The 23,032-nt window shown below is 56.2% G+C and overlaps 1 protein-coding gene across 16 annotated transcripts in view; it reads left to right on the forward strand.

The window, feature by feature from the left end:
* Positions 1 to 22,310, forward strand: part of SIPA1L3 (signal induced proliferation associated 1 like 3) — a 235,772-nt gene extending 213,462 nt beyond the window's left edge. For 6 of the 16 annotated variants that reach the window (XM_033844840.2, XM_033844838.2, XM_033844845.2 and 3 more), the window contains 6 exons: positions 7,610 to 7,775; positions 8,642 to 8,885; positions 13,536 to 13,679; positions 16,854 to 16,989; positions 18,702 to 18,783; positions 20,066 to 22,310. In XM_033844840.2, the coding sequence (XP_033700731.1) occupies positions 7,610 to 7,775; positions 8,642 to 8,885; positions 13,536 to 13,679; positions 16,854 to 16,989; positions 18,702 to 18,783; positions 20,066 to 20,209 (916 nt within the window). In that variant the 3' untranslated portion in view covers positions 20,210 to 22,310. The other 10 variants (XM_033844844.2, XM_033844842.2, XM_033844843.2 and 7 more) reach the window with 10 other exon arrangements.
* The last annotated feature ends 722 nt before the right edge of the window (positions 22,311 to 23,032 follow it).

Genomic DNA, 23,032 nt, shown 5'->3' on the forward strand with positions numbered 1-23,032 from the left:
TTTTTTTTTTTTTAATCTGTAATTCTGTTGCTGAAATTTTATCCCAAGGCAAAAGAACTCATTTGCATAACTTATTTACCTACATTTTCTGATACCTCCCCTGCCAAGTACTGTCATAAGCCCTGTACCTACTTTAACCCATTTAATCTTCACTACAGAACAATGAGGTGTAGGTACTTTGTATCCCATTTTCCAGATAAGAAAAATCGAGGTACAGAACGGTGAAGTCACTTGCCCAAATTCACTCAGTTAGTTAAGGTCAACAACTGCAAATATTATGGTTGTTGGTTTTATAATCTGTCGCTACAGGTCACCACATATTATGAGATTGTCCCCAAAGGAGTAATTACCAAACCTGCCTCCTTTCTCATTGATTCTGGTCAGGGACCTAATGTATCCCCAGTGGAATGGAAAATGGCTGCGGCCGACATGGGGGCGCTGCCTTTCAGCCAGGCTGCTGGCTAGGGCTGTACAACCTGGCCCCCTTGATCCTCACGGCGACTTCCAGAGGAAGAGGCCGAGGCCCAGCCGGAAGTGTGTAGCCCAGGTCACCTAGCTGCAAGTGGCAGAACCAGGACTCACGCCCAGAAAGACAACTACCAGAGCATCTCGTCCTAGGAGAGACTCAGGGAAGACTCGCTTGCATCCAGGGCAGTGACGTGCATTTTCTGAGGACTGACTTCTTGGATTTGGGCACGTGGTCTGTTAAACGAAAGACAGAACGAGCTGGTGAAGGACAGAGGGGACCGAGAGCACCTGCCACGGAAGGTCCCTCACCTCGGCCCCTCTGCTGCAGGCCCTGGTCAACTCTGGGGGACGGGCCAGCAGGTCTCCCTCGGGAGATGGCTGGACAGCCCCGTTTTGACCGCTTTGTCCCAAGACACTGAAGTTACTGGACTGCCTTCTCCCAACCAGGAGAGGAGCAGAACAGCATGGGGGTCGGGGTGGGACTCGGCTGCTTACCCGCTCCTAAACCCCTCAGTTCCCCTCTCTTTAAAGTGGCCTGACGGTCCTCCCTACCTCCCAGTTGTGAGGATTTCCTGAGTTAATCCATGTGAGGGCCCCAGCACTGAGGTTGAGCTGCACAGGGCTTAGCGGTGAGGGGCGACTAGGCCGATGGGTTGCCAGGCTGGAGCCCGCAGAGCAGGAGGCAGAACCAGTGGCCCTGCGTCCTCAGCCGTCCTGGGCACCTCCTCCCCGCCAGGCTGGTCTCAGCCCAACTGAAAGGCTGGCGTGTTGCTGCCCTGCTGGCCCCCATCCCTGCTGGCAGGCCCAGTGAGGAGGGGGCAGGCCCGAGGAAACAGCCTGTTTGTTGCCTTAAGGTGGAGTGGTGGTTGGGAGGCCAACCCCCAGGTCACGCCTGAGGACCCAGGCCCTGAACGTCCTCATTCTTAAGAAGGGCAGCCCTAGGGCTTCCCTGATGACGCAGTGGTTAAGAATCCGCCTGCCAGTGCAGGGGACACGGGTTTGATCTCTGGTCCAGGAAGATCCCACATGCCGCAGAGCAGCTAAGCCCATGCGCCGCGACTACTGAGCCTGCGCTCTAGAGCCCGTGAGCCACAACTACTGAACCCGCGTGCCACAACTCCTGAAGCCTGCGTGCCTAGGGCCCGTGCTCTGCAACAAGAGAAGCCACCGCAATGAGAAACCCGCACACCGCGGCGAAGAGTAGCCCCCGCTGGCCACAACTAGAGAAATCCCATGCGCAGCAACGAAGACCCAACGCAGCCAAAAATTAATTAATTAATTAATTTTTTTAAAAAAGGCAGCCCTGCCTCATGTAGGGCCACTGAGGGGATGAGATGAAATAATGTGTGTGAAGGGCAGCCTGGGGCCTGAGAGAGGGTGAGCACTCAGCAGGTGAGCTTTGCTGCTGCTGCAGTTACCACCCCTGCAGTCAAGAGCAGTCTCCCGAGTCAAGCCCACAATGTGACTCTGCTGTCGCCGTTTCAGAACGGTGCTCTCAGAGCATCAGCGCTCCCAGCAGTAGAGCGATGGAGGTGATGGAGGTGATGGCTGTGAGAAAGGAGAGTAGCCCCGTGGGACGCACCAGCCCCAGGGTGAGGCCCCACATCCCCCAGAGCCGCCGTCACCATGTTCCAGGCACACTGAGCACCGTGTTCGTCATGAGCAAACCTCGGGCGGCTCAGCGCATCAGGCCGATGTGGGTTCTGCGTGTCCTCAACTCACTGTGCCTCGGTCCCCCGGCCTCAAAGGGGAAGACAGGAGTGCCTACCTCCCAGAGGTGGCGTGAGGATGCAGTGAGGCATAGGGAAGTGCCCGGTCAGCCTCGGCTGGGCTGACAGGCACTGGCATCTAGTGGTTGACACCTGGCTTTCGGGCTCCCTCCTTCCTTGAGTTTAGGGGCCCTGGGGCCAGCTCAGTGCAGCCACGGAAGGAGCAGCATCCCCACCCCACGGCAGGGTTGTCCCCCACTCCCGCTGGCCTCTTCCAGCCATCCTTCCAGGAAAATCCACCTGCTGCCTGAGATGCAGACCTGGTGAGTGTCCTCACCAGCGAGGTTGGCAGAACCCCCGGCTCGGGCTGGCTGACAGTGGTGCTAATTAGCTTAATTAACCCGGCCCCAAGGGAGCCGCTCCAGTTGGAGGCCAGAGCTCCAAGTCAGCTGGGATCGGGCCCAGACAAGTCGGAGCCATTGGTCGCCTTCCACTCCTGGCCCTTCTGTCACGGGAGAAAGAAGTTGCTGTTGTCCGGGTCCTAACTGCAGAGCCTTCTTTGTAGTTTTTGTCTTCCTTTTTCTTTTCTAACGTGAGTGGTTTAATTCCACAATGTGGCAAATGCAAGTTCAGACAACGTGAGCAAATTAGAGGCTCTGTCCGATGCTGTCAGTCAGAACCTTGAGAGAGGGTACCTCCTCCTGGATGTTTTTTTGCATTTGTGTTTTAGAAGGTAAGACATGCACAGGATAAAAACCAAACTAGTACAAAAGGGTTTGTAGTGAAAACCAGGCCTCTCTCCCTTCCCTGGCCCCCTGCCATCCAGCTCCCCTCCCCAGAAGCAACCATTGTTTCATTCATTCTGCATCCTTACAGAAATGTTCCGAACATGACTGAGCACACGTGATGGAGTGTGCTTCCTTTACGCCCCTTTTTATTTATCCATGTGGTCACCTCCTGTCTGTGCTCCAGCCTTTTTCACTTACTCTTAGCTCAGCGACAGTTCCGTATTAGTACATAGAAGTTGATCTCATTCTTTTTAGCAGTCAGAGAATAGTCCATTTTATCCTCAGAGGTCATTAGGTTTAAGCATTTATGGAGACCAGAGATCTTGAGAAGAAGGAAATGGATCAGAGATGCACAAGCCCAGTTTGGTGTTTTGGTTTTTTTTTTAACCTGGAATTAATGCCATTATAAATTATTGCTTAAAATTTTCAATTTAGAAAATACATTGGGGGACTTCCCCGGTGGTGCAGTGGTTAAGAATCCACCTGCCAACGCAGGGGACACGGGTTTGATCCCTGGCCTGGGAAGATCCCACATGCCGCAGAGCAACTAAGCCCGTGCCCCACAACTACTGAGCCTGTGCTCTAGAGCCCGCAAACCACAACTACTGAGCCAACACGCCACAACTACTGAAGCCCGCATGCCCTAGAGCCCACATGCTGCAACTACTGAAGCCTGCATGCTCTGGGGCCCACGCACCACAACAAAGAGTAGCCCCCACTCACCACAGCTAGAGAAAGCCTGCGTGCAGCAACGAAGACCCAACGTAGCCAAAAATAAATTAAAAAAAAGAAAATACATTGGAACATTCTTTCAGAAGAAAGCGAATAAGGGCAAAAATGATCAGTTTGACTCTCCAAACTGAATTTCATCATACTTTTTCTCTTTAGACATGTCCCAACAGCCCACTAACAGTGTCAGCCATGTGGAACTTGCAGTGGATAGGTAGGTACAGAGTTGAGGGTCAGGGGAGAAGGTTCTAGCAGGATTTCTTCCAGTGAGCCAGCCTTCCGCTGTAGAATTAGGAGTCCTGGAGGTCCTGGGAGCTGGGAAGGCAATTTAGCAAATGAACCCAAACACAGCAGGGAAGGAATAGTTCTGTTCTTTTGGCTTGACTTTTTAAAGTATAGAGAGTAAAGTATCTCTATACTTTTTCCTGTTTTATAAAAGTCATTTAAGCTTGCTGGAAAAAGAAAGGAGAGAGTAAGGAAGGTTAGAAGGAAGGAAGAAGATGGGTAGGGAGGTTGGCTGGTTGGTTGGAAGGAAGGTTGGTTCCATGTGATACACATTTAACCACTAATCTGGAGTGCCTGCAATGTGGCAGGCCTTGTTCCCAACACTGGACATAGAATACAGAAGGCTCTGAGTCAGGTGGGAGGAGTGGAACCACAAACACAAGCACACAGAACAAATCATCACGAGATGGATACAGTGAAGAAGTAGCACAGGATTGCGTGTTGGAACTCACCTGGGCTGGGAGGGAGCTCCAGAAGGTCAAGTGGCCAGGGGAGGTGAGAAGGTGACAGTTGAGCCAAGCTGGATGGATGAGAAGCTGCCATTCACGGGGAATGCCGGGGAGGGCGCTCTAGGCAGACAGAGCAGCCAGTGCAAAGGCCCTGAGGCAGGAACATGCCTGGCATGTTTAAGGAACCTTGGGAAGCCTGTGTGGGAGGAGATGAGGGCTGAGACCGGGCAGGACAGATTGTTTCGGACCTCGTGGGCTGTGGTGAGGAACATTTTTAGAAAGTGAATCCCCACATATCCACCTTTGGAGCTGAGACTTTGGTAAACTTCAGTATACCAAGCTAAGCTGTGTGCGAGTTTTGTTTTCTAAAAATGATTTCGCACCATAAATACCACTTCTTTATTCCCATGACACATATCTGGGCGAACCTCTTCCCATGTCATGTGGACCAACTCCACTTCTCTTCAGCAGCAGTGATGCCACTGTCCCTCCCTGTGGGGCCTCGCCCTTCCCCTGCTGGCCAATTCTGTTTGCTCCAGAGACAGGACCCCATGAAGTGTCCCCACACACCAGGCACACATGGGTCCCCATACACCTGGCACATTAAAGGACACACTCCCAGATGTAGAACTCCCAGGGTAGAGAAAGCGCACGTGTTAAAGTTTTCAGCAGGTCATTTTACACCCCTCGCAGAGGGGAGCCTCGGGGACAGCGCCGGTTTATTGCGGTGGATGAGCTGGAGGCCCGGCCTGCTCCCACACCAGGTTGATGGGCTCAGGCGCGCCCTGCGCTGAGTCACATACTCCCCTTGTGCAGAGGATTCCGGGAAATGGCAAAATCAAAAGGGAAGAGGGAGGGGTGAATCCCCTTCCAGCTCCCAAGGGAGCAGCACGTACTCTGGGGTATATACGTCTCTTTCTGTCTTTGTATCTCTATTTCTCTCTTTTGGATAGGATGCTTTTCCTTTGCCCAAAGAGCATACTTCCCTAATAATGACAGAGCCAGAATTACCCTAGACCTGGAATTCTCATTTGAGAAGGAATACGACCTAACAAGAAAAAACTTACTACCTTTTCTTCCTTCCTTTGTTAAAATCCCAAGGCTGGCAGCTGAGAAAATGAGAAAAAACGTAGACTTCAATCCCCTCAAGAGCCCAAGATATCTTATTTCTTCCTGGGTTCAAAGATTCTTTTTCTTTCTTGAGTTACAAAATGATGACGTCTAGGTGCCAGCTCTAGTTTTTATATTATTATTGTTATAACACATGATTATAGCAAAATAAATTCAGACAGTTCAGAAGGGTGTTGGTATCAGATGAAAAGTAAAAATCTCATTTTTTCCATCTCCTAATAAGACTCCTACTTCCCAGAGGTAATCGTTCATAATTTCTTCCAGAATTTTTTTTCAGCATATAAAAGCCTATTATTAAACCAAATGTGATTGTATTCCACATACTGTACAGCTCTCCTATGCCATCTCTATGGTACAAACGTGACCGCCAAGCGTGATCGTGACACCGTGGGCTCGGAGGCCTGGTGGCCTTGGCTGGCATCCTGGCTCCTCCACTCATAGGCTGTGTGACTTTGGACAGTTACTTTCTCTCTCTGTGCCTCAGTTTCCCACCTGTAAAATGGAGATGCTCGTAGTAGCGGCTCCCAGGGAGGGCTGCTGTGCAGGTTTCATAGGTTAGCACACGTGGAGCCCTCGGGCTGGCGGCTCATGCCCGGTGCTGTGCTCCTCTTAGCTGTCGTTCTCTCTCTCCTGGGGAGTGGCAACACCTCAGGGGAGGGATCTGGTTTTCACTGGGGAAGTAAAACCTGATCCCAAAGGCTGGGCCGGAATCAGAAGGCAAGAGGAGATCTCAGGGGAGGTCCCAGGGGTGGAGGACACAGAGCCCCCAGGAGCCAGCCTTGGCCAGGAGAGGGCCAGGGAGCCGGGGATGACGGCCTGCGGAGCCAGCGGAGGGGATGGGAGCAGCAGGAGAGGACTGTGTGCAGCTCGGGGTGCCGGGCAGCCTCAGGTAAACAGTTCTAAGAGCAGCTCTCATTTCCCCATTGTCTGTCCTGTGAGGTGCTGGCCAAGCGCTTTGCAGCAAACCCCAAAATGCTATGAGGTCAGCGTGTTTTCCAGATGAGCAAACCAAGGATCAGAGAGGTGGTGTGACTTGCCCAGGGTCCCACAGCAAGAACAGGTGCAGGTACCTCATGTCTAGATCCTCCCAGCCACCCCGTGACGTGTGAGCTGTCTTACCCCACGTGGTGGATGAGGAAACCAAAGTTAGGGAGATCTGGTGCCAGGCCCTGGAACACTCAGACCAGCGGTCTGCTGCCTTTGGCCCTGCACTTGCCCAAAGGGACTGGTCCCTTTGGGGGATTCTCCCTCTTCTGTGGTTGGAACCCCTGGTCCAGGCCACCTCAGTCTCCCACTTGAACAACTGCCTCCCTTCCTCACTGTCTCCCTGCTTCCATGAGGGTCACTTTTCTGTCTGAGACCCTTCTAAAATGCACATCAGGACCTAGCACTCACCACATCAGAGGCTCCCTAGATGCAACCCCAAGTCCCCTCTGTGGCTCATGAGTTCCAGCACATCTGCCCCAGCGCCTCCCAGGCCTCACCTCCTCCTCCTCAGCTACTCATCCCCGCCGCTCCGCAAGCTCACCGAGCCTGTTCCCACCCCACAGCCCAACAATTGCTGTTCCCTCTGCCCTGTGTCCTCTTCTACATACCAGGTGGATTCCTGCCTTCCTCTCCAAGTTTCTGCTCCGATGTCATCCCCTCAGAAAAGCCAGCCTCCATCCCCAGCAATCCCTATCCGTTTACCCAGCTTTATTTCTCTTCAGAATACCTCTCTCTACCTCACATTATGGGGTCTCTGTCTTTGTTCATTTATTCATTGTCAGTCTCTCTGACTAGAGTCCGCTTCACGTTCACCGCTGTATCCCCCCCTCCCCCCGCCAAGAACATGCATGGCACAGGGTAGGTTCCCAGGCAACATCTGTGGGATGAGCGAGTCGAGAGAATAAACCAAGTCTCTCCTCTGTCCCACTTTCACCAGATGTTGTGGAGAAGCTGCGGTCACTCGCCCAGCGGCGGCCAGCCTTCCCTGTGTCAGGACAACCTTGAGAAGCAGCTTGAGCCTCCCGAGACCCCTCTGACCTTGACCATGACCCTCTCATTCCAGGCAGGTGGACAGCAACACCAAAAACGTCTTTGGGCAGCCGCGGTTGAGGGCCTCCCTCCGAGACCTCCGCTCTCCCCGGAAGAACTACAAGTCCACCATCGAGGACGACCTGAAGAAACTCATCATCATGGACAACCTGGCACCCGAGCAGGAGAGAGACGCCAGAGTACGTAGAGGCTGCCCCGCCCCTGCCCCCCTACACACGCACACAATCAGACAGGCTGGTGGGGGGAGGAGGACTGCCTCTGCCTGCCCACCGCCTCTGCCCGCGGCACCTGCCGGCCTGTTTGGGTGTGTGGCTCCGCAGCCAGGAGTCAGGACGTCGAGCTGGTCAGGGGCAGGGTCACAGCGTGAGCCAGCCTGGCAGGCTTGCAGGGGATTTATCTCCGCTGTAGCTCACGCGACTGGACCGGGATGCTCTTACTGGCTCTCACGTCCTTCTCGTGGAGCCCAGGCTGGAAGCAACCCCCAGCCCCCACCCCCGGACCACAGAACCAGGAGGAGTGCAGGGGCGGGGCCCAGGGGGCATTTAGGCTCTTGTGACCCAGGGGTGGGGGGCCCAAAGCAGCAGGCGTCCTCAGTCCCTTCACACACGCCCTGCTTCTTTTCCCTCTTGTCCCTCCCTCCCTCATGTTGGCTGCGAGCTCTCTTGTGGGGACCTGGGTGGCAGCAGTCTCTCCGGGGTTCCCTCCCACCAGCCTGAGCTCTGGGGGAAGCCAGCACTCTGTCCCGCGTGGTCCCCACCAATGACTGGCTCTCAAGCTCCAGCTCGGGTCACCCCTGCCTCCCCTGACCTCACCTGGAGCTGGAGGGTGGGGTCGGCCCTCCAGAATAAGGTGGGCTGCAGAGGGGGTAGGAGGGATCCCCAGGAGAAAATTGGAGTACGTTGACCAAAAAGGGAGCAGAAATGGTTGGTGGTTGGGTAAAGACCGCAGACGTCCAGGACGGGAAGAAGCCCCTGAGGACGGCGACCCTGGCTGGGCCTGGCCGTGACCGCGCCGGGCGTCCCGCCTCCCACCCCTGTCTTGGCAGCAGTCGCCACAGAAGAGCCTGCAGCGGACGCTGTCGGACGAGAGCCTGTGCAGCGGGCGTCGGGAGCCCAGCTTTGCCAACCCTGCCGGCCTGGAGCCGGGCCTGCCCAGCGACGTGCTCTTCACCAGCACCTGCGCCTTCCCCTCCAGCACGCTGCCCGCCCGCCGCCAGCACCAGCACGCCCACCCGCCCGGCGGCCCCAGCACCACCCCTGCCACCGGCAACGGCTTCCCGGAGAAGAAATGTGAGCCCGGGCACCCGGGAGCTGGGTGAGGGTGAGGGGGTGGGAGAAGGGGGCACGAGCACGCAGCTCACCTAGAGATCAAAGGCTGGGGGTCATCAGTGTCAGTCAGCTGACGGAGGGAACTGAAGCGCACGGGAGCTTCGGGGGCCCTGATGATGGAGCACCGGCTGTCACGCACAGAACAAGGGCTTGTTGGCCAAGCATCAGGGGTCTCCCGGGGGTCACCTAGGGATGGGGGCACCCAAGGACTGGGGTCATCTGAGACCAGAGAGAGGGTGTTAGTCTCTCTAGGTGTCTCCAGACTGGAGAGCTCATCCCTAGGGTCCTGACCCCTCTTCCAGCACCAAGCAGATCGCCTCGTGAATATTTATTTGCGTAAGTGACGTCCCCCAGGCCTGCCAGCTCTGGACGGGAAGGGGGTACAGGGGTGTGACCAGCATCAGCAAATAATTACTGAAGGGGGCGCTGTGCACACGGCCCCCGTCAAAAAGCTGTGCGCTGGCTGGGGTTGGCCGTACCTTCAGCCCAGCCTGTAATCCCTTATCCACAGCCCCAAAGGCTCTGAAACTGAAAGGCCAAGCAGAAGTTTGGGCCAGGCTCGCTGGGCAGCAGTGCTCGACCTGAACGGATGTGAGGCATTTATGGTCCTCCTTCACCCCACGTGGTGTGAGCGATCCGTTGCTTCGTTGAGGAGCGCTAGTGTGTTGAATAGGGGTACTGCCGACCTTTCTGGGTTTGTATGTATACATAGCGCATCATACTTTATCAAATCCCAACGAGTCTTGACTTCAGAGATGTGTCCACCCCAAGGGTTTCAACTGAGGACCTGTGCCCCTGTAGCATCTAGATGGAACCCTTTTGTACATTGCAGGGGATGGGTTGGAGGAGGCTCTGGGACTTTTTTGAGGGGTTCTATCTCCCCCCTTAAAATTCTTCCATGGCTCCTCATTAACCTAGTATCTGGGTCCATGCTCCTTGCCTGGTGTTTTGCCCCATGGGGGGAGCCCCACCTCAGTCCCTCCACTTCACAGTACCCTCCCTTAGATCCTTCTGTCCGCCACTCTCTCGCCTCAGGGCATTCCACATGGCTGGTCTCTCTGCTGGCCACGCTCTTCCCCTAACCCTGTTCTCGATAACTAACTCCTGCTTCTCCTTCAGGGCTTTGCTCAGTTATCGCTCTGGAGGCCTCCCTTAAGCTCCAGCCTGCGTCATCCCTCCCGTCTTAAACTCCAGAGCACCCGGCCTGCCCCTCTGTTGCCTTCGTTCCACGGATGTTTCTTGAGCACCTGCTCTGGGCCGAGCTCTGCTCTAGGCACGAGGCACACAGCGGGAGCGCGTCAGAGCAGCCCTGCCCTTGTGGGGCTGAGCTTCTTGGCAGTTCCTCTCGCAGCTTCACTCTGTGTCTCCTTCATTTGCATCTTGCCTGTACTGCCCTGTCCGTGCTGCAGGCAGGACCCGACACGTAGTAGGCATTTGACACATCGTGAGGAGAAGGCAAGAGGGGCCAGGGCAGGGGTAATGTGCACAAAGGTCACAGACCCACACAGGGCAGACAGAATGCCCCTGAGTAGCTCTGCTTCATCCTTTCAGTCTCGCCTAAGATGCCACTGCCAGGACTTCCCTGGCAGTCCAGTGGTTAAGACTTCGCCTTCTAGTGCCAGGGTTGCGGGTTCGATCCCTGGTCGGGGAGCTAAGATCCCACATGCCTTTGGGCCAAAAAAAAAACAAAAAAATAAAACAGAGGCAATACTGTAACAAATCCAACAAAGACTTTAAAAATGGTCTGCATCGGAGACTTCCCTGGTAGCGCAGTGATTAAGAATCCACCTGCCAGTGCAGGGGACACGGGTTCAACCCCTGGTCCAGGAAGATCCCACGTGCCGTGAAGCAACTAAGCCTGTGCATCACAACTACTGAGTCTGCACTCTAGAGCCCACGAGCTACAACTACTGAGCCTGCGTGCCGTAACTCCTGAAGCCCATGTGCCTAGAGCCTGTGCTCCGCAACAAGAGAAGCCACCGCAGTGAGAAGCCCGTGCAGCACAATGAACAGTAGCCCCCGCTCGCCGCAACTAGAGAACGCCCACATGCAGCAACAAAGACCCAACACAGCCAAAAATAAATTAATTAATTAATTTTTTAAAAAATGGCCTACATCAAAAAAAAAAAAAAAAGATGCTGCTGCCTCCAGGAAATCCTCCTTCCCCAGCCAGGCTGCCAGGCTGAGTCAGACGCCTCCTCTGGGCCCCCACAGCCCCCTGGCTTGCTCCCATCCCATCCTGCTCACTCTGCCTTATGTTTTCCCATCACAGCCCCACTCACTCCGGGCTGTCACTGTGTGGGAATGAGTCTGTCTCCCCTGTTGGACTGGGGGCTCCCTACGAGCCGGGTCCAGGTTGTCTGGGTCCCTACGGGGACCACAGCCCAGGGCCCTCTGTCTCAGGAAGCACACACATATACCTCTCTTTGCCCGTCTGACTCCCCTGTCCCCCTGAACCACAGAGAGTCCCATCTGGCCTCAGTGTGGCCGGGGGCACTGGGCCTGTCCACCTCTCCATGCCTGCTCGAGAGCCCTTCCCAAGCCACGTCGGGGCTGAAGAGATGCCGTCAGCCAAGGCCTGGGCTTCACGGATGAAGGGCTCTCCATGCCAAGGAGCCTCTCACAGCAGCGCCCGCTGATAGCTTGCCTGGCTGTGGCAGCTGCTCCCGCAACCCTCACCCGCTCAGTAGTGAGATGCTAGGAGGCTGGAGATGGAGAGCATGGAGGTCAAGGGCTCGGCATCCTTCCTGCCCTCATTCATTCCCCTGAGCTTTCATTCACTGGGCAACACTTACTAGCACCACACGTCCTGAGAGCTGGATGGCCCAAGTTTGTAGCCCAGGTCCTGAAGTTACAGCTGGAACCTATCTGTGCCTGTGAAAACGTGGGCAAAAACAGTGCCCACTTCACTGGGTTAATCCGAGAATCCAACAAGTTCTTCATGGAAAACACTAAGCTCAATGCCTGATATGCAGTAAGCGCTGAAAAAAACAGCTGTTTACGTATTTTTCTGTTAGTGTGCTGTCACCAGGAGCGAGCATTCTAATCCGTTATCAGTCAGGTTTGTGCCTCTGGACTAGAGAGCAGGGTTAAAATAGGATATTAACAGGGACCCTCTGAACACCAGAGCCGTGTGGGGTTGGGCTTAGAGCAGGGTCAGTGTCAGACCCCACGTGTCACACCCAAGTGCCACCACTGGCGAGCAGAGTCTGCATGCAGGGGAGCTTCCCGTTGAGTGTAGGCTGCCCCCTCTGCCTCACAGGGTCATAGCAGCACCTCCCTCCCGGCTAATTGGAGGTGGGACTGTGAGATGATCCCTGTAACACCCAGCGTGGTGCCCGCAGAGAGGACACGCTCCTTGGGGACATGGCTCTTCCTGCCTGAGTCACCTCCTGACCTCTATGCTTCACTGTCATCCTCTCTCCCCTTCCCTTTAGGGGCTGTGAGGCCTCGGTGAGCTGAGGCCGGGGGCCTAAGCCCAGCACGGGGGACTCGCTCTATCTCTGCAGCAAATGCAGCTGTTGGTGCGGTGCTTGTGCCGTCTGTCCCTTCCAACACCCTGAGACTCTTTCTCTACCCAGCGTGTCATACCTGAACCGACCAGGTCTCCCCACGGTGACCCTGCCACGTCTAAACGTCATCCGTACACTGAAGCGCCCCACATTGTATCTGCAGCCTGGCACTCGCTCCTCCACTCCAAAACTCACGTGGCCAGCGCCCCACGGGTGTCTGAGGCATCTCACACGCCCCCAGAAACTAACTTTCGGTCCCACCCCCAGCCTTCCCCGTCTCGGTACCAGCTCCAAGATCTTTAAGTCATCCTGGACCCTTCTCTGTCTCACGCCCACATCTGCTCTCAGGAAATACTATTGACTCCACCTATAAAATAGACCCAGGATCCGTCCACTTGTCCCTGCAGCCCCACCTGGTCCTGTCCGCCCTCATCTCACTCCCTGGACCATCGCAGGGGCCTCCCCACTGCCTCCCTGCTCCCCGCTCCCCCCGCCTACCGTCTGTCCCCCACACGAAGCCAGAGGGACCCTTTGGACACCTGTGACAGGTCACACCCCTCCCTGCTCAGGGCCCACCTGTGGCTCCGTGTCACCCAGGTGAAGAGAGAAAGTTCTCGTCGTGGCCCACAGGGCCTCACGCAGTCCAGCACTGTCACCTGGGACTTCACCTCCCACTGCTCTCTGCCTCTCCTTCTGTCCCAGCCACGCGGGCCCCCTCAATGTTTCTGAAACCTCGAGGCATGTTCCTGCCTCAGGGCTTTTTCAGCTGCCCAGAATGCTCTTCCCCCAAGTGCCCCCGCCCCGCCCCCCCTTCCTTCAGAGCTTTGTGCAAAGGCCATCTTCTCAGCGAGGCCTCCCCCAGCACCCTAAAATCGTACCTACGTAAACATCCAACGCTCCTACCCCCTTACCCTGCTGGGTGTTTTCCCTGGCATTTATCGTCTAATAAATATAATGTACTCGTTTAATTATACGTTAACAGGTATAACAGTTACATAATGTTACATAATTGTATATGAAGTGTAACATAATGTGTTAATTTCTTTGTTTCTCACACGTTGTCACTCACCCATCTCCCCTCTCCGCTGTCCCCCCGCAGCCACCATCTCAGCCTCCGAGCTCTCGCTGGCCGATGGGCGGGACCGGCCCCTGCGGCGCCTGGACCCAGGGATGATGCCGCTGCCCGACACGGCTGCTGGCCTTGAGTGGTCCAGCCTCGTAAACGCAGCCAAGGCATATGAAGGTAGGCGCCTTCCACCCAGGCCCGCCAGATCCCTACTCCCTTCTCTCTTCTGGAAGTATCCACGGAGGGTCTTGGGGCTTTGAAGGGGGACACACTCGGGTTCCAGAATGAGGGGGAGCGGGGTTCACATCCTGCCCTGTCCCTTGGTCACTGTGCAGTCCTGGGCAAATGTCTTCATCTGTCTGATTCCCCCAGTTACCTTGTCTACAAAACTGGGATGAGACTGCACCCACTGCCTGGAGCCGCGGGGAGGAGTCTGTGTGTAAAACGTGTCGGGCACAGAACACGCTCTCAGCAGACAGTACTTTCTGTTATTATTACAGTGTGCAGAGTTGCCATAATCCAAATTGTACTTAGACATACTTTGGCTGCAAATGGCAGAAAATCCAAATTAACAGTGACTTAAACAAACAAGATTGTATGCAGCAAAAATTCCTGGGCTGGGCAGTCTGGGGCTGGCAAGGCATTTCCACAGACGCATTAGAGCTCAAGCCCCTTCTGCGCCTGCTCTGCCGTTCCTGGGGTGCCTCACCCTCACAGTCAGGCCACTAGAGCTCTGGCCATCACGTCCAGCTCTGAGGACATTTCCCAAAGCCTTATACTCCTCCTACACTCGCTTCCCATTGGTCAGAGTGTCACGGCCACACCTTGTTGCAGGGCCAGGGCAAGCTGGGGTGTGAGGCCATGCACGAGGCCGAAATTTGTGATGTGCTATTACCGAGAAGGGGAAGGAAAAGCCATGAGGGACGGCTGGCGGTCTCTGCCACTTCTCTCCCGTGTGACTTTGGGCAAGCGGCTTTACCTTTCTAAGCCTCGGTTCCCTCATCTGTGAAACCCTGACAGACAAGACCATATTCTTCTGGCTCATTTTTCATCTTTTAGGCCACAGCTTTGCTGTCCCTCCTCCAGGAAGCCTTCCCTGATATCCCTTAGTCTGGATCAGGCACCTCCTCTGGGCTCCTATAGCCCTGACCCCTCTGCCTGTGCCCTTGCTTTCTAATGATGGCAAGACCCGGGGCTGTCTCAGTCACCACTGGGTGCCCAGCATGGGCCTGGCGCAGGGCAGGATCTGTTAAACCAGACCCATACGATACACATCCTTCTTATTTCCACGTGTGAGCCAGCCCGCGTCTGACAGGTGGCCCTGGAGGAAGCTCCTCCCTCTTTGCTTCCATTCATTGCTTCCATCCTGTCCTGCAGCCTCTCCCCAAGCCACGGGATGAAGGCAGTCAGGCCTCTGGGGTGGGGAGGGCACGGCAGGAGGGAGAGCAACGGAGAATACAAGGCCCGGCCTCAGGGATACCCCAGCCTCACACTCCAGAACCACTGGGGAGTGGCTGCCAGGCAGTGGCCCAGCGCTGCTGTCCAGAGGCCTGATGAGCTCGGGGGTGGGAGGCGCTTCCTGAAGGAGGTAACTCTGCAGCCACAGTGACATTACGGAGCATCTCCTCAGCCGGCACGTTATCACTTTACAAACATCGTCTCTTCTGCGCTTCAGTCTGAGGGATGTATTAGGATCCCATTTACAGATGAGGCGACTGAGGCTCGGCTGCCACCGTCACCGGGCCAGATGGTACACTTTCCAGCGTGCGCAGTTGGTTGTATGTTGGTTAAACCACAATAAGCTGTTTTTAAAACGTAAAGGAGAAGAGTGATCAGGGGAATAAAAAAACCAAAGAGAGTGCAGGGGAGGGAACCAGAGTATGTTGAAAAGTGTTGAAACTGGCGATGGGTTCATGAGGACCCATGATGCTCTTTTCTCTGCTTTGGGGCCTGTTTGAAACTGTTTATAGAAAAGTATTTTCGAAGAGAAGAAATATTGTATCCAAGACGGAAAACCACAGCTATAAAGGATGTTATTTAGAGAATTGGAGAAATTTCAAGATGACTATCTATTAGACAGTAATACCATATAAATGTTAAATTTCCTGAGTACGATGTTGTTTCATGATTATATAGGAGCATGTCTTTACTTTTTGGAGATGGGTAGTGAAGTACACAGAGATGAAGTACCAGGATGTCGGCAATTTACTCTCAAATGGTTAGGGAATAAAATACACACACACACAGGGCTTCCCTGGTGGCGCAGTGGTTGAGAGTCCGCCTGCCAATGCAGGGGACACAGGTTCGTGCCCCGGTCCGGGAAGATCCCACATGCCGCGGAGCGGCTGGGCTCGTGAGCCACGGCCGCTGAGCCTGCGCGTCCGGAGCCTGTGCTCCGCAACGAGAGAGGCCACAATAGTGAGAGGCCCGCGTACTGCAAAAAAAAAAAAAAAGTACACACACACACACACACACACACACACACACGCAGAAAGTAAGTGTGGCAAACCGTTAACAGTGGGTGGGTCTTGGGGAAGGGTATTTGGGTTTTCACTGTGCTGTTCTTTGAGCACAGAGATGTAAAGGAGCCCGCCTTTGCCAGGTAGCGGTGCCCTCTCCCCACGGGGCGACACGCAGCCCCACCTCTGGTGGTTCGCTCCCCGCACATTCCATTGTCTGGCTGTCCTAGGGCTCACTCAGCCAGCTGCTTTTTGGATGCATCAGGACTGTCACCAGTTCTTGCCATTATAGAAGGATCACCTAATGGTCCCATCTGAACATGCAGGTGCTCGGGCCCCTCCCCCAGAGCCAATCACGTGTCTGGGGTGGGACCCGGGAAGCTTTGCTTTAACAGGCAGCCCCCTGTGATTTTCTTCTCTCTTCCGTATACCTGATATCCTCTGTTTCGCTTTCCTTTTTGCTTTTGAAATTTTACATTCTCAGAACTAGGATGATGAATCCCCACATCCTCGTCACCCGGCGTCAGCCCCATCCACTTCTGGCCACTTTTCCCCCTACCGTTTATTTATTGACGGTACCAGGTCACTTCTGCCCAGTTGGGGTGGTCACTTCCCCACACCGCAACTTAATTTCTTTCTCCGTCCCTTGTATTTTGTATAAGCTGGTCATCGGGTCTGGAGGCTTGCTCAGAATCAGGACAGGTTATTGTTGTTTGTGTCCTGATTTGGTTTGGTATTTTGGCAAGAATCCATCCTACGTGCCTGTGTGATCTCACCGGGGTGTGATTGGCAGTGTCCTGGAGTTTCCAGGGAGGGCTTGGTCACTGGGGGAGGGGGTGGGGTGAGGAGGAGCCGGGAGCCCTGCCGACCACCGCCCCCCTCTGCCCGGCAGTGCAAAGAGCCGTCTCGCTCTTCTCTCTCAACGACCCAGCTCTGAGCCCGGACATCCCGCCAGCGCACAGTCCTGTCCACAGCCACCTGAGCCTGGAGAGGGGGCCCCCGACCCCCAGGACTACCCCTACCATGAGGTGAGGTTCCTTCCCCCACGCTGGGTGAGAGGCCGCCGGGCAGGTCACCCCACCACCCCCTAGGCAGTAGCTGCAGGAGCAACCGCCCCTCTCACCTGACAGACTTTGGACTAACCCACGTGCTGGGGCCCAGCAGGGACCAAGTCGGGGTCAGCCCTGTGATCAGCACTCAGGATTGTTTCACTGCCAACTTGCAGAATCGCTAAGTAGTGCCCCCCAGTCTCCCCCCCGCCCCCGGGCCTCTCGTCTGCCCCCTCTGTCAGCCCGCTCCCGGCCTTCAGCCTCCCGTCTGTCTGCTCCCGGGTCTCCTCCTCTGCAGGTTCCTGAATTACGCATGTGTTCCCCTGACATTTACCTCTCACTCTTCCCCGGCAGGCCCCGTGCTGGGCTGTCTGGGGACACAGCGGTGATGGAGGCCCAAGCCCTGCCCTCACGAGGCTTCCGGGGGAGGAAGGAGGACGGGGAGGCGGGCATCTCACATGTAGTGCAGCAGATTCATCCGCACCAGCTTGGCAGAAAATAGAACTACAAAGAGGGAGAGAGGATGGAAATGGCATGTTTGCATGTCCGTGGATTTCAGTAGTGCATTTCACACTCATCTGCACACCTCACCGTGCAGAGTTCTGTATACAGCAGTCGTGCACTGTACTTTATGGGCAGTTGAAGCAATTTTCGAGGGTGGTTTTGACTCTCCTTGTTTTTTGCTTCACACAGTGACTTTAGAACTCAACCTCCACCAAAGATTGGCCCCACTCTAATAGCAGAACTGGGTGGTTACAGATGGGGCACCATGGCAGGGGTGGGAGCAGGGTGGGTGTGGAAATGGCGGGACCTCCGGGCACGCTCCCGGACGCCTTTTGCCCTGAACTGTTGACCTCCCTCCACCTGCCTCCTGTCTCCCATTGTGGCTGCAGCTCCCCAAGATGCAGCACCAGCAGGGAGGAAAGGGTGGGAGAGGCGGGAGGGCCGAGTCCTCTCCCCTTCTTGGGCGGAGACCCCACCCCCACCCCCGTCTCCCTCTCGTCTGCTGCAGCCCACGCGCCTCCCCGACCCCGGCATCCCTACCAGGTGTGTGCCTTCCCACAGCTTCCAGTGGAGGCTTCTCGGCTGCCTGCCCTCCTCTGCAGGGGCCAGGCGGGCCCAGGCCTGGGGAATCTGCACAGAGGGGGAGCCACAGGCTGGGGTCCTGGGTGCAGAGCCCCCGCCTGAGCCTGGGTTTCCCCTCTGTCCAGTGGGGAAACCACCGTCCGCCCTGTGAGGTGAAACCTCACACGGTACAGGGTGGGCTCTCGGTAGCGGGGGGCTGTTATTGTCCGTATCGTTACTGGTCCTGTCCACCAGTCAGGCTCTCCCGTCCGTTTGCCCACTTACATGCCCCATGTGCCGGAGCGATGCTCGGGCCTGCCGGGGGCTCGGTGGATGGGCGTGGGGGGGTGTTCTTTGTGCTGTGCCACCTGAGGTGGTCACACGTGGGGGGAGTTTCTCCCAAAAGCACACGCATGGTCCATCCTCTGGAGGAGTGCACACACAGCAGGCCTGGTGCTCCCACGACCCACATCGACATCCACAGACGTGCCCTCGCCAGGTGGAGCGTGGCCTTCTCCTCCAGCAAGAAAAGGACTCCCCAGATCCTCAGGGACAAGAGGGAGCCTGTATCCCGGGCTCCTCCCAGCTGTGGGCCAAGAGCCTGACCCTGCCCCCTGTCCTTCCAGTGAGGAGCCACCCCTGGATCTGACAGGCAAGGTGTACCAACTGGAAGTGATGCTGAAACAGCTGCACACGGACCTCCAGAAGGTAAGGCCGCCAAGCGGCCGCCTCACGTGGCGCGCACCTCCCCATCGCAATTCCAGGCCCCCCCGGAGGGTGGCGGGGGACAGCGAGGCTGAGGCACCCGTCCCCACCCACACCCCATCTATTCTAGGGGAGGCCGCCCAGCTTCGAATGTAGTCATGAGTGAAGAGTAAAAAGTGACAGTAGGGAACGCTGGTAAAGCACACAGAGAAACCCTCATACCCTCTTGGCGGGAGAATAAATTGGCCCAGCCTTTTTGGAGGGCAGTCGGACAATATTTGTCAAAACTGTAATTGCGTACCTTGTCGACCCAGCAGTTTCACTGTGGGAACTTGTCCAACAGAATTTCAAGCACGGGCACGAAGAGACCCATGAGCAGGGATGTTCGCTGCTGCACCGCTGGCGATAAAAAATTGGAGCCAGTGCAGCTGTCCGTCGACAGGAGAGTGGTTATATAAATGACAGGACACCCGCGCAGCGGAACGGTCTGCAGGCAATTAAAGTAGTCACAGAGATCTGTGTATTTACTAACATACAAAAGAAGTCCAGTAACTCAAGCAGAAGATTCAGCAAGTGGCAAGACCGTTTCCTAGAACATCGTCATACTTAAAACATGTTTAAGAGCTGTGGGTCAGAGGGATAGCTAGAAGGCGACGTTCGAGATTGTTCCTTGTACTTATCTCCAGGGTGTGGAAGAGTGAGGGGAAATAAGAGTGGAAGAGGCTTTCACTTGTCGTTTTATATGTGTTTGGGTAAAAAGCCAAAAGGTGGCCGAGTCGAACATGGGAGCCTCAAGCACGGGGGTCATAGGGGCCCAGGTTCACATCCCACCCGACCCCTTGATGCTGTGTGACCTGGCACAGGTCACTGCCTGAGCATCTTACACTGTCCTGGAAGGGCAGCCCTGCAGCCACATCCCAGCCCCCTACGTGCTGTGTGAGGTCCGGTCTCCTCTTCCAGGAAAATGGGGGTAACAACAGTCCCCAACCCTTGGGTGGCTGTGAGTGTGGAATGAGTGCTCCTAATTAGTGATGCTTGTCAGTTACTGCACGTCAGGCTGTGTTCTAAGAGCTCAACACCTGTGACCTCAGGGAGGCCTCTCAACTGCCCCTTTTAGAGCGGAGGAACCTGGGGCCGAGACTTGCCCAAGGTTGCTCAGCTGTTGAGAAGCAGAGCTGGGATTTGAACCCTGGCAGCCTGGCTCTAAACCACGGCCTAGCAGGGCTCGCAGGCCCCGGGGAGCCATTCAAGGTGCGCCCGCTGATGCCAGCCCCCGCCCCCGCAGGAGAAGCAAGACAAGGCAGTGCTGCAGTCGGAGGTGGCCAGCCTGAGGCAGAACAACCAGCGGCTGCAGGAGGAGTCCCAGGCCGCCAGCGAGCAGCTGCGCAAGTTCGCCGAGATCTTCTGCAGGGAAAAGAAGGAACTCTGAGGTGGAGAGGCCGCCACCTGCCCCCCTCCGCCTGAGCAGACCGGGGGCTCCTGCTGTCCTCTCCTTCAGGCCGGCTTCTGGTTGCAGGTGTGACCGAGCTATGCAGCCAGGGCCCCACCGCCCTCCCGTGGACACGGACACTCGGGGTGGCAGTGGGACCTGAGGGAGGCCTCACGGGGCTGTGAGCTGGGGTCCACTCCTGGCCCTCGAGCCCCAGAGGGCGACGTGGTCTCCCTCTGAGCCGCCATCTGAGGTTCCTGGGGGCTGGGCCACGCCCACACTGCCCCCAGGGTCCCATCCTGCCATCCACATCCAGCCTCTTCCTAGGACCAAGCCACTGGAAGCTGTAGGAAGGGGGTGGAGGGCAGGAGTGAGTCTCCAAACCCCACAGCTCCAGGAATCCCCGAACCGGGTTTCTTCACCACATACAGCAGCATCTGGGCTTATGGGGCCAAGACCCCTGCCTGAGAAATCACAGCGGGAAACCATCCCGCTCTCCCCTCACGCCCAGAGAGGTGCGGGCCGGCGTGGAAGTGGGCCAGGGCTCTCGGTCCCTGGTGCACTGGCTCCAGAAAGCATGGACATTGCCCCCTCCCTACCCTGTCCTCCAAAAAGCAACCAGGAGCACTTTCTTAGAGTTTCATTTATTGTCCTGGGAGGTCCCAGGGTGGAGCGAGGAAACCCCAGCATCCAGTGAACTTCTTTGAGGGGGAAGGTATTTGCACGCTCGGGACCATTTCTCCAGCCTTTGTCTACCAGTCCCTTGACTGCCAGAGGCCACGGCACCTGGGCCCCTCCGCCTGCGAGCTGCTGACCCGGCCAGGCCCAGCGGCAGAGCCGGCACAGCCCACCCCTCCTCCTCCCCAGCTCGTCAGCCCCGGCCCCTCCCGGGCACCGGGAGGGGCTCCACGGAGCCGTCAGGTCCGGGCCGGAGGGAGGCAGCCTCCCTCTCCTCTCCGCTTTTGTTTCCCTTTGCAAAGCCCCTCGGCCCATCTCGTAGGCCCCGCAGTAGCAGCAGCAACGTCGGACACCGTCACTGTGCTCCCCGGGGAGCGCCTTGCTGTGCTAACCCCACAAGACGCTGGTTCTCTCGAGGCAATAAGGGGCGGCTGGCCAGGCAGCCAGGCCGGTGTGGTACTACGCTGTTCACCCAGGAAACAGTTTCTTTTTTTCCTTTAAAAACAAACAAACAAAAATATATATATATATATTTATTTTTTCATGTGGAGTTGCGCCAGAACAAGTCTGTACGGCCACAGTCTGTGGATTCCCCCAACCTCAAGCTGAGGACCGAGGCGCGTCCCCCGTGGGCTGGGGACGAAAGCAGGGTGGGCAGGCGGGCGGGGGGGCCCAGCTGAGAGCGGCTCGCTCCGGCGGGGGGCCAGCACCGGGCGGTCCAGTCCCGTCCGGAGACCCCGCCGCCTCCTCTCTGGGGCCGGAGACCTCAGGGAAGGAGGCTCTGGGCACCGACCGCACAGGACACAGACGTTGAAGGAGCAAGAGAAAAGGACCCTCGTCGTGCCTCCCTGCCATCAACCTCTGGCCCCTCGGCAGCACTGCAGTCCCGCGAGAAAGGCCCTCAGGTCTGCCATCTCCTCTCCCTCACCTGTGGTTTGCGAGGGGCGCCTGCCTGCCGGGTCCTCAGCCCTGGCCAGCTACTGTGATGTCTCTGCCCCTCCCGGGTCCCTTTTGGGGAGGGTTCTCCAGGACCACTTACCACCCCACCCTTTCCTCAGACCCTAACCTGGGGCTCACCCCTCCCCCACCCGTTTTTGTTTTTTTAAGTTGTCTCCTCACATCTTCAGATCATTTGAATCATTTTGGGGACCTAATCATGTACATCGACAAGTGTAAATTATGATTTGGGGTTTTGTTGTCTGTTATTTCTAAAGGATCTCTGCAAAGCACATTTAATTTGAGTTTGGTGTTCTATCTGATGGCTGAAGATAGCAGCAGGGTTTTTTTTTTTTTATGTTGATTTGTTTCATTTGGATTTTTTTATTCTTTATTATCTCCCCCCACCCCCCACCCCATCCCCGTCTTGAGATTTTCTGGCATGTTTCTGGAGGTTTTAAAGGAAATAAATGTTTCATAGAAGTGGCTTGTGTCTTCGCTAGCTGAGCAGCTGCCTGGACTCCCTGAGAGGCGGGTGTGATCCAGCGTCAGCCCCCTCCTCCTGTCCCCCTTGTCCCAAACGCCGTCACCCCCCCCCCGATGCACGCACACACCCCTAAGAACCAGGGAGCACCATTCTCTTTCTCTTGAAACCCAAGTGACAGAAATCCAACACTCAGAATGTAAGGAATTTAATGAGAGCACGGAGTCCCTAACCACTGCACCGCCGGGGAGTTCCCCCGAATGCAAGAAATTCTTAAGTTAAAAAGAGGAAGGTTTTACCTCAGAATTCATATACTTGAGGCCTAAAAGCCAGACCCGGCCCATGGAGTTGTGTTGGTTTTAAAATTAATGGTCAACTTTTTAAAATCTGGAGATGGTACAGAAAGAAAGCTGGATTTCGAGCTTGGTAACTCTGTCCTCTGCAGCAAGACTCGGAACTGAGGGGCCCTGCCTCCTTGAGCGGGGCTGTCGCCCCAGGCCACACCCTGCCGGTGCCAGCTCATTGGCACCGCACCCGCCCTCGGTGGGAGTAGGCCTCCCTCTGCCAGTCAGCCAGTCGGTGGTTTGGAGTGAAGAGCAGCCCCTGCTTCCAGGCCCCGGGGGCTCGGGGAGAGGTGGAGGTGTCCGGGGACCTCAGCCCCGGGCCTAGGGGCTCTCCTAGCTGGGAGCGGTCTTAAACTCCTGGGCCCAGATCTGCAGCTGCCC

This window comes from Tursiops truncatus, chromosome 19 (assembly GCF_011762595.2).
Source record: "Tursiops truncatus isolate mTurTru1 chromosome 19, mTurTru1.mat.Y, whole genome shotgun sequence".
NCBI classification, from domain to species: Eukaryota; Metazoa; Chordata; class Mammalia; order Artiodactyla; family Delphinidae; genus Tursiops; species Tursiops truncatus.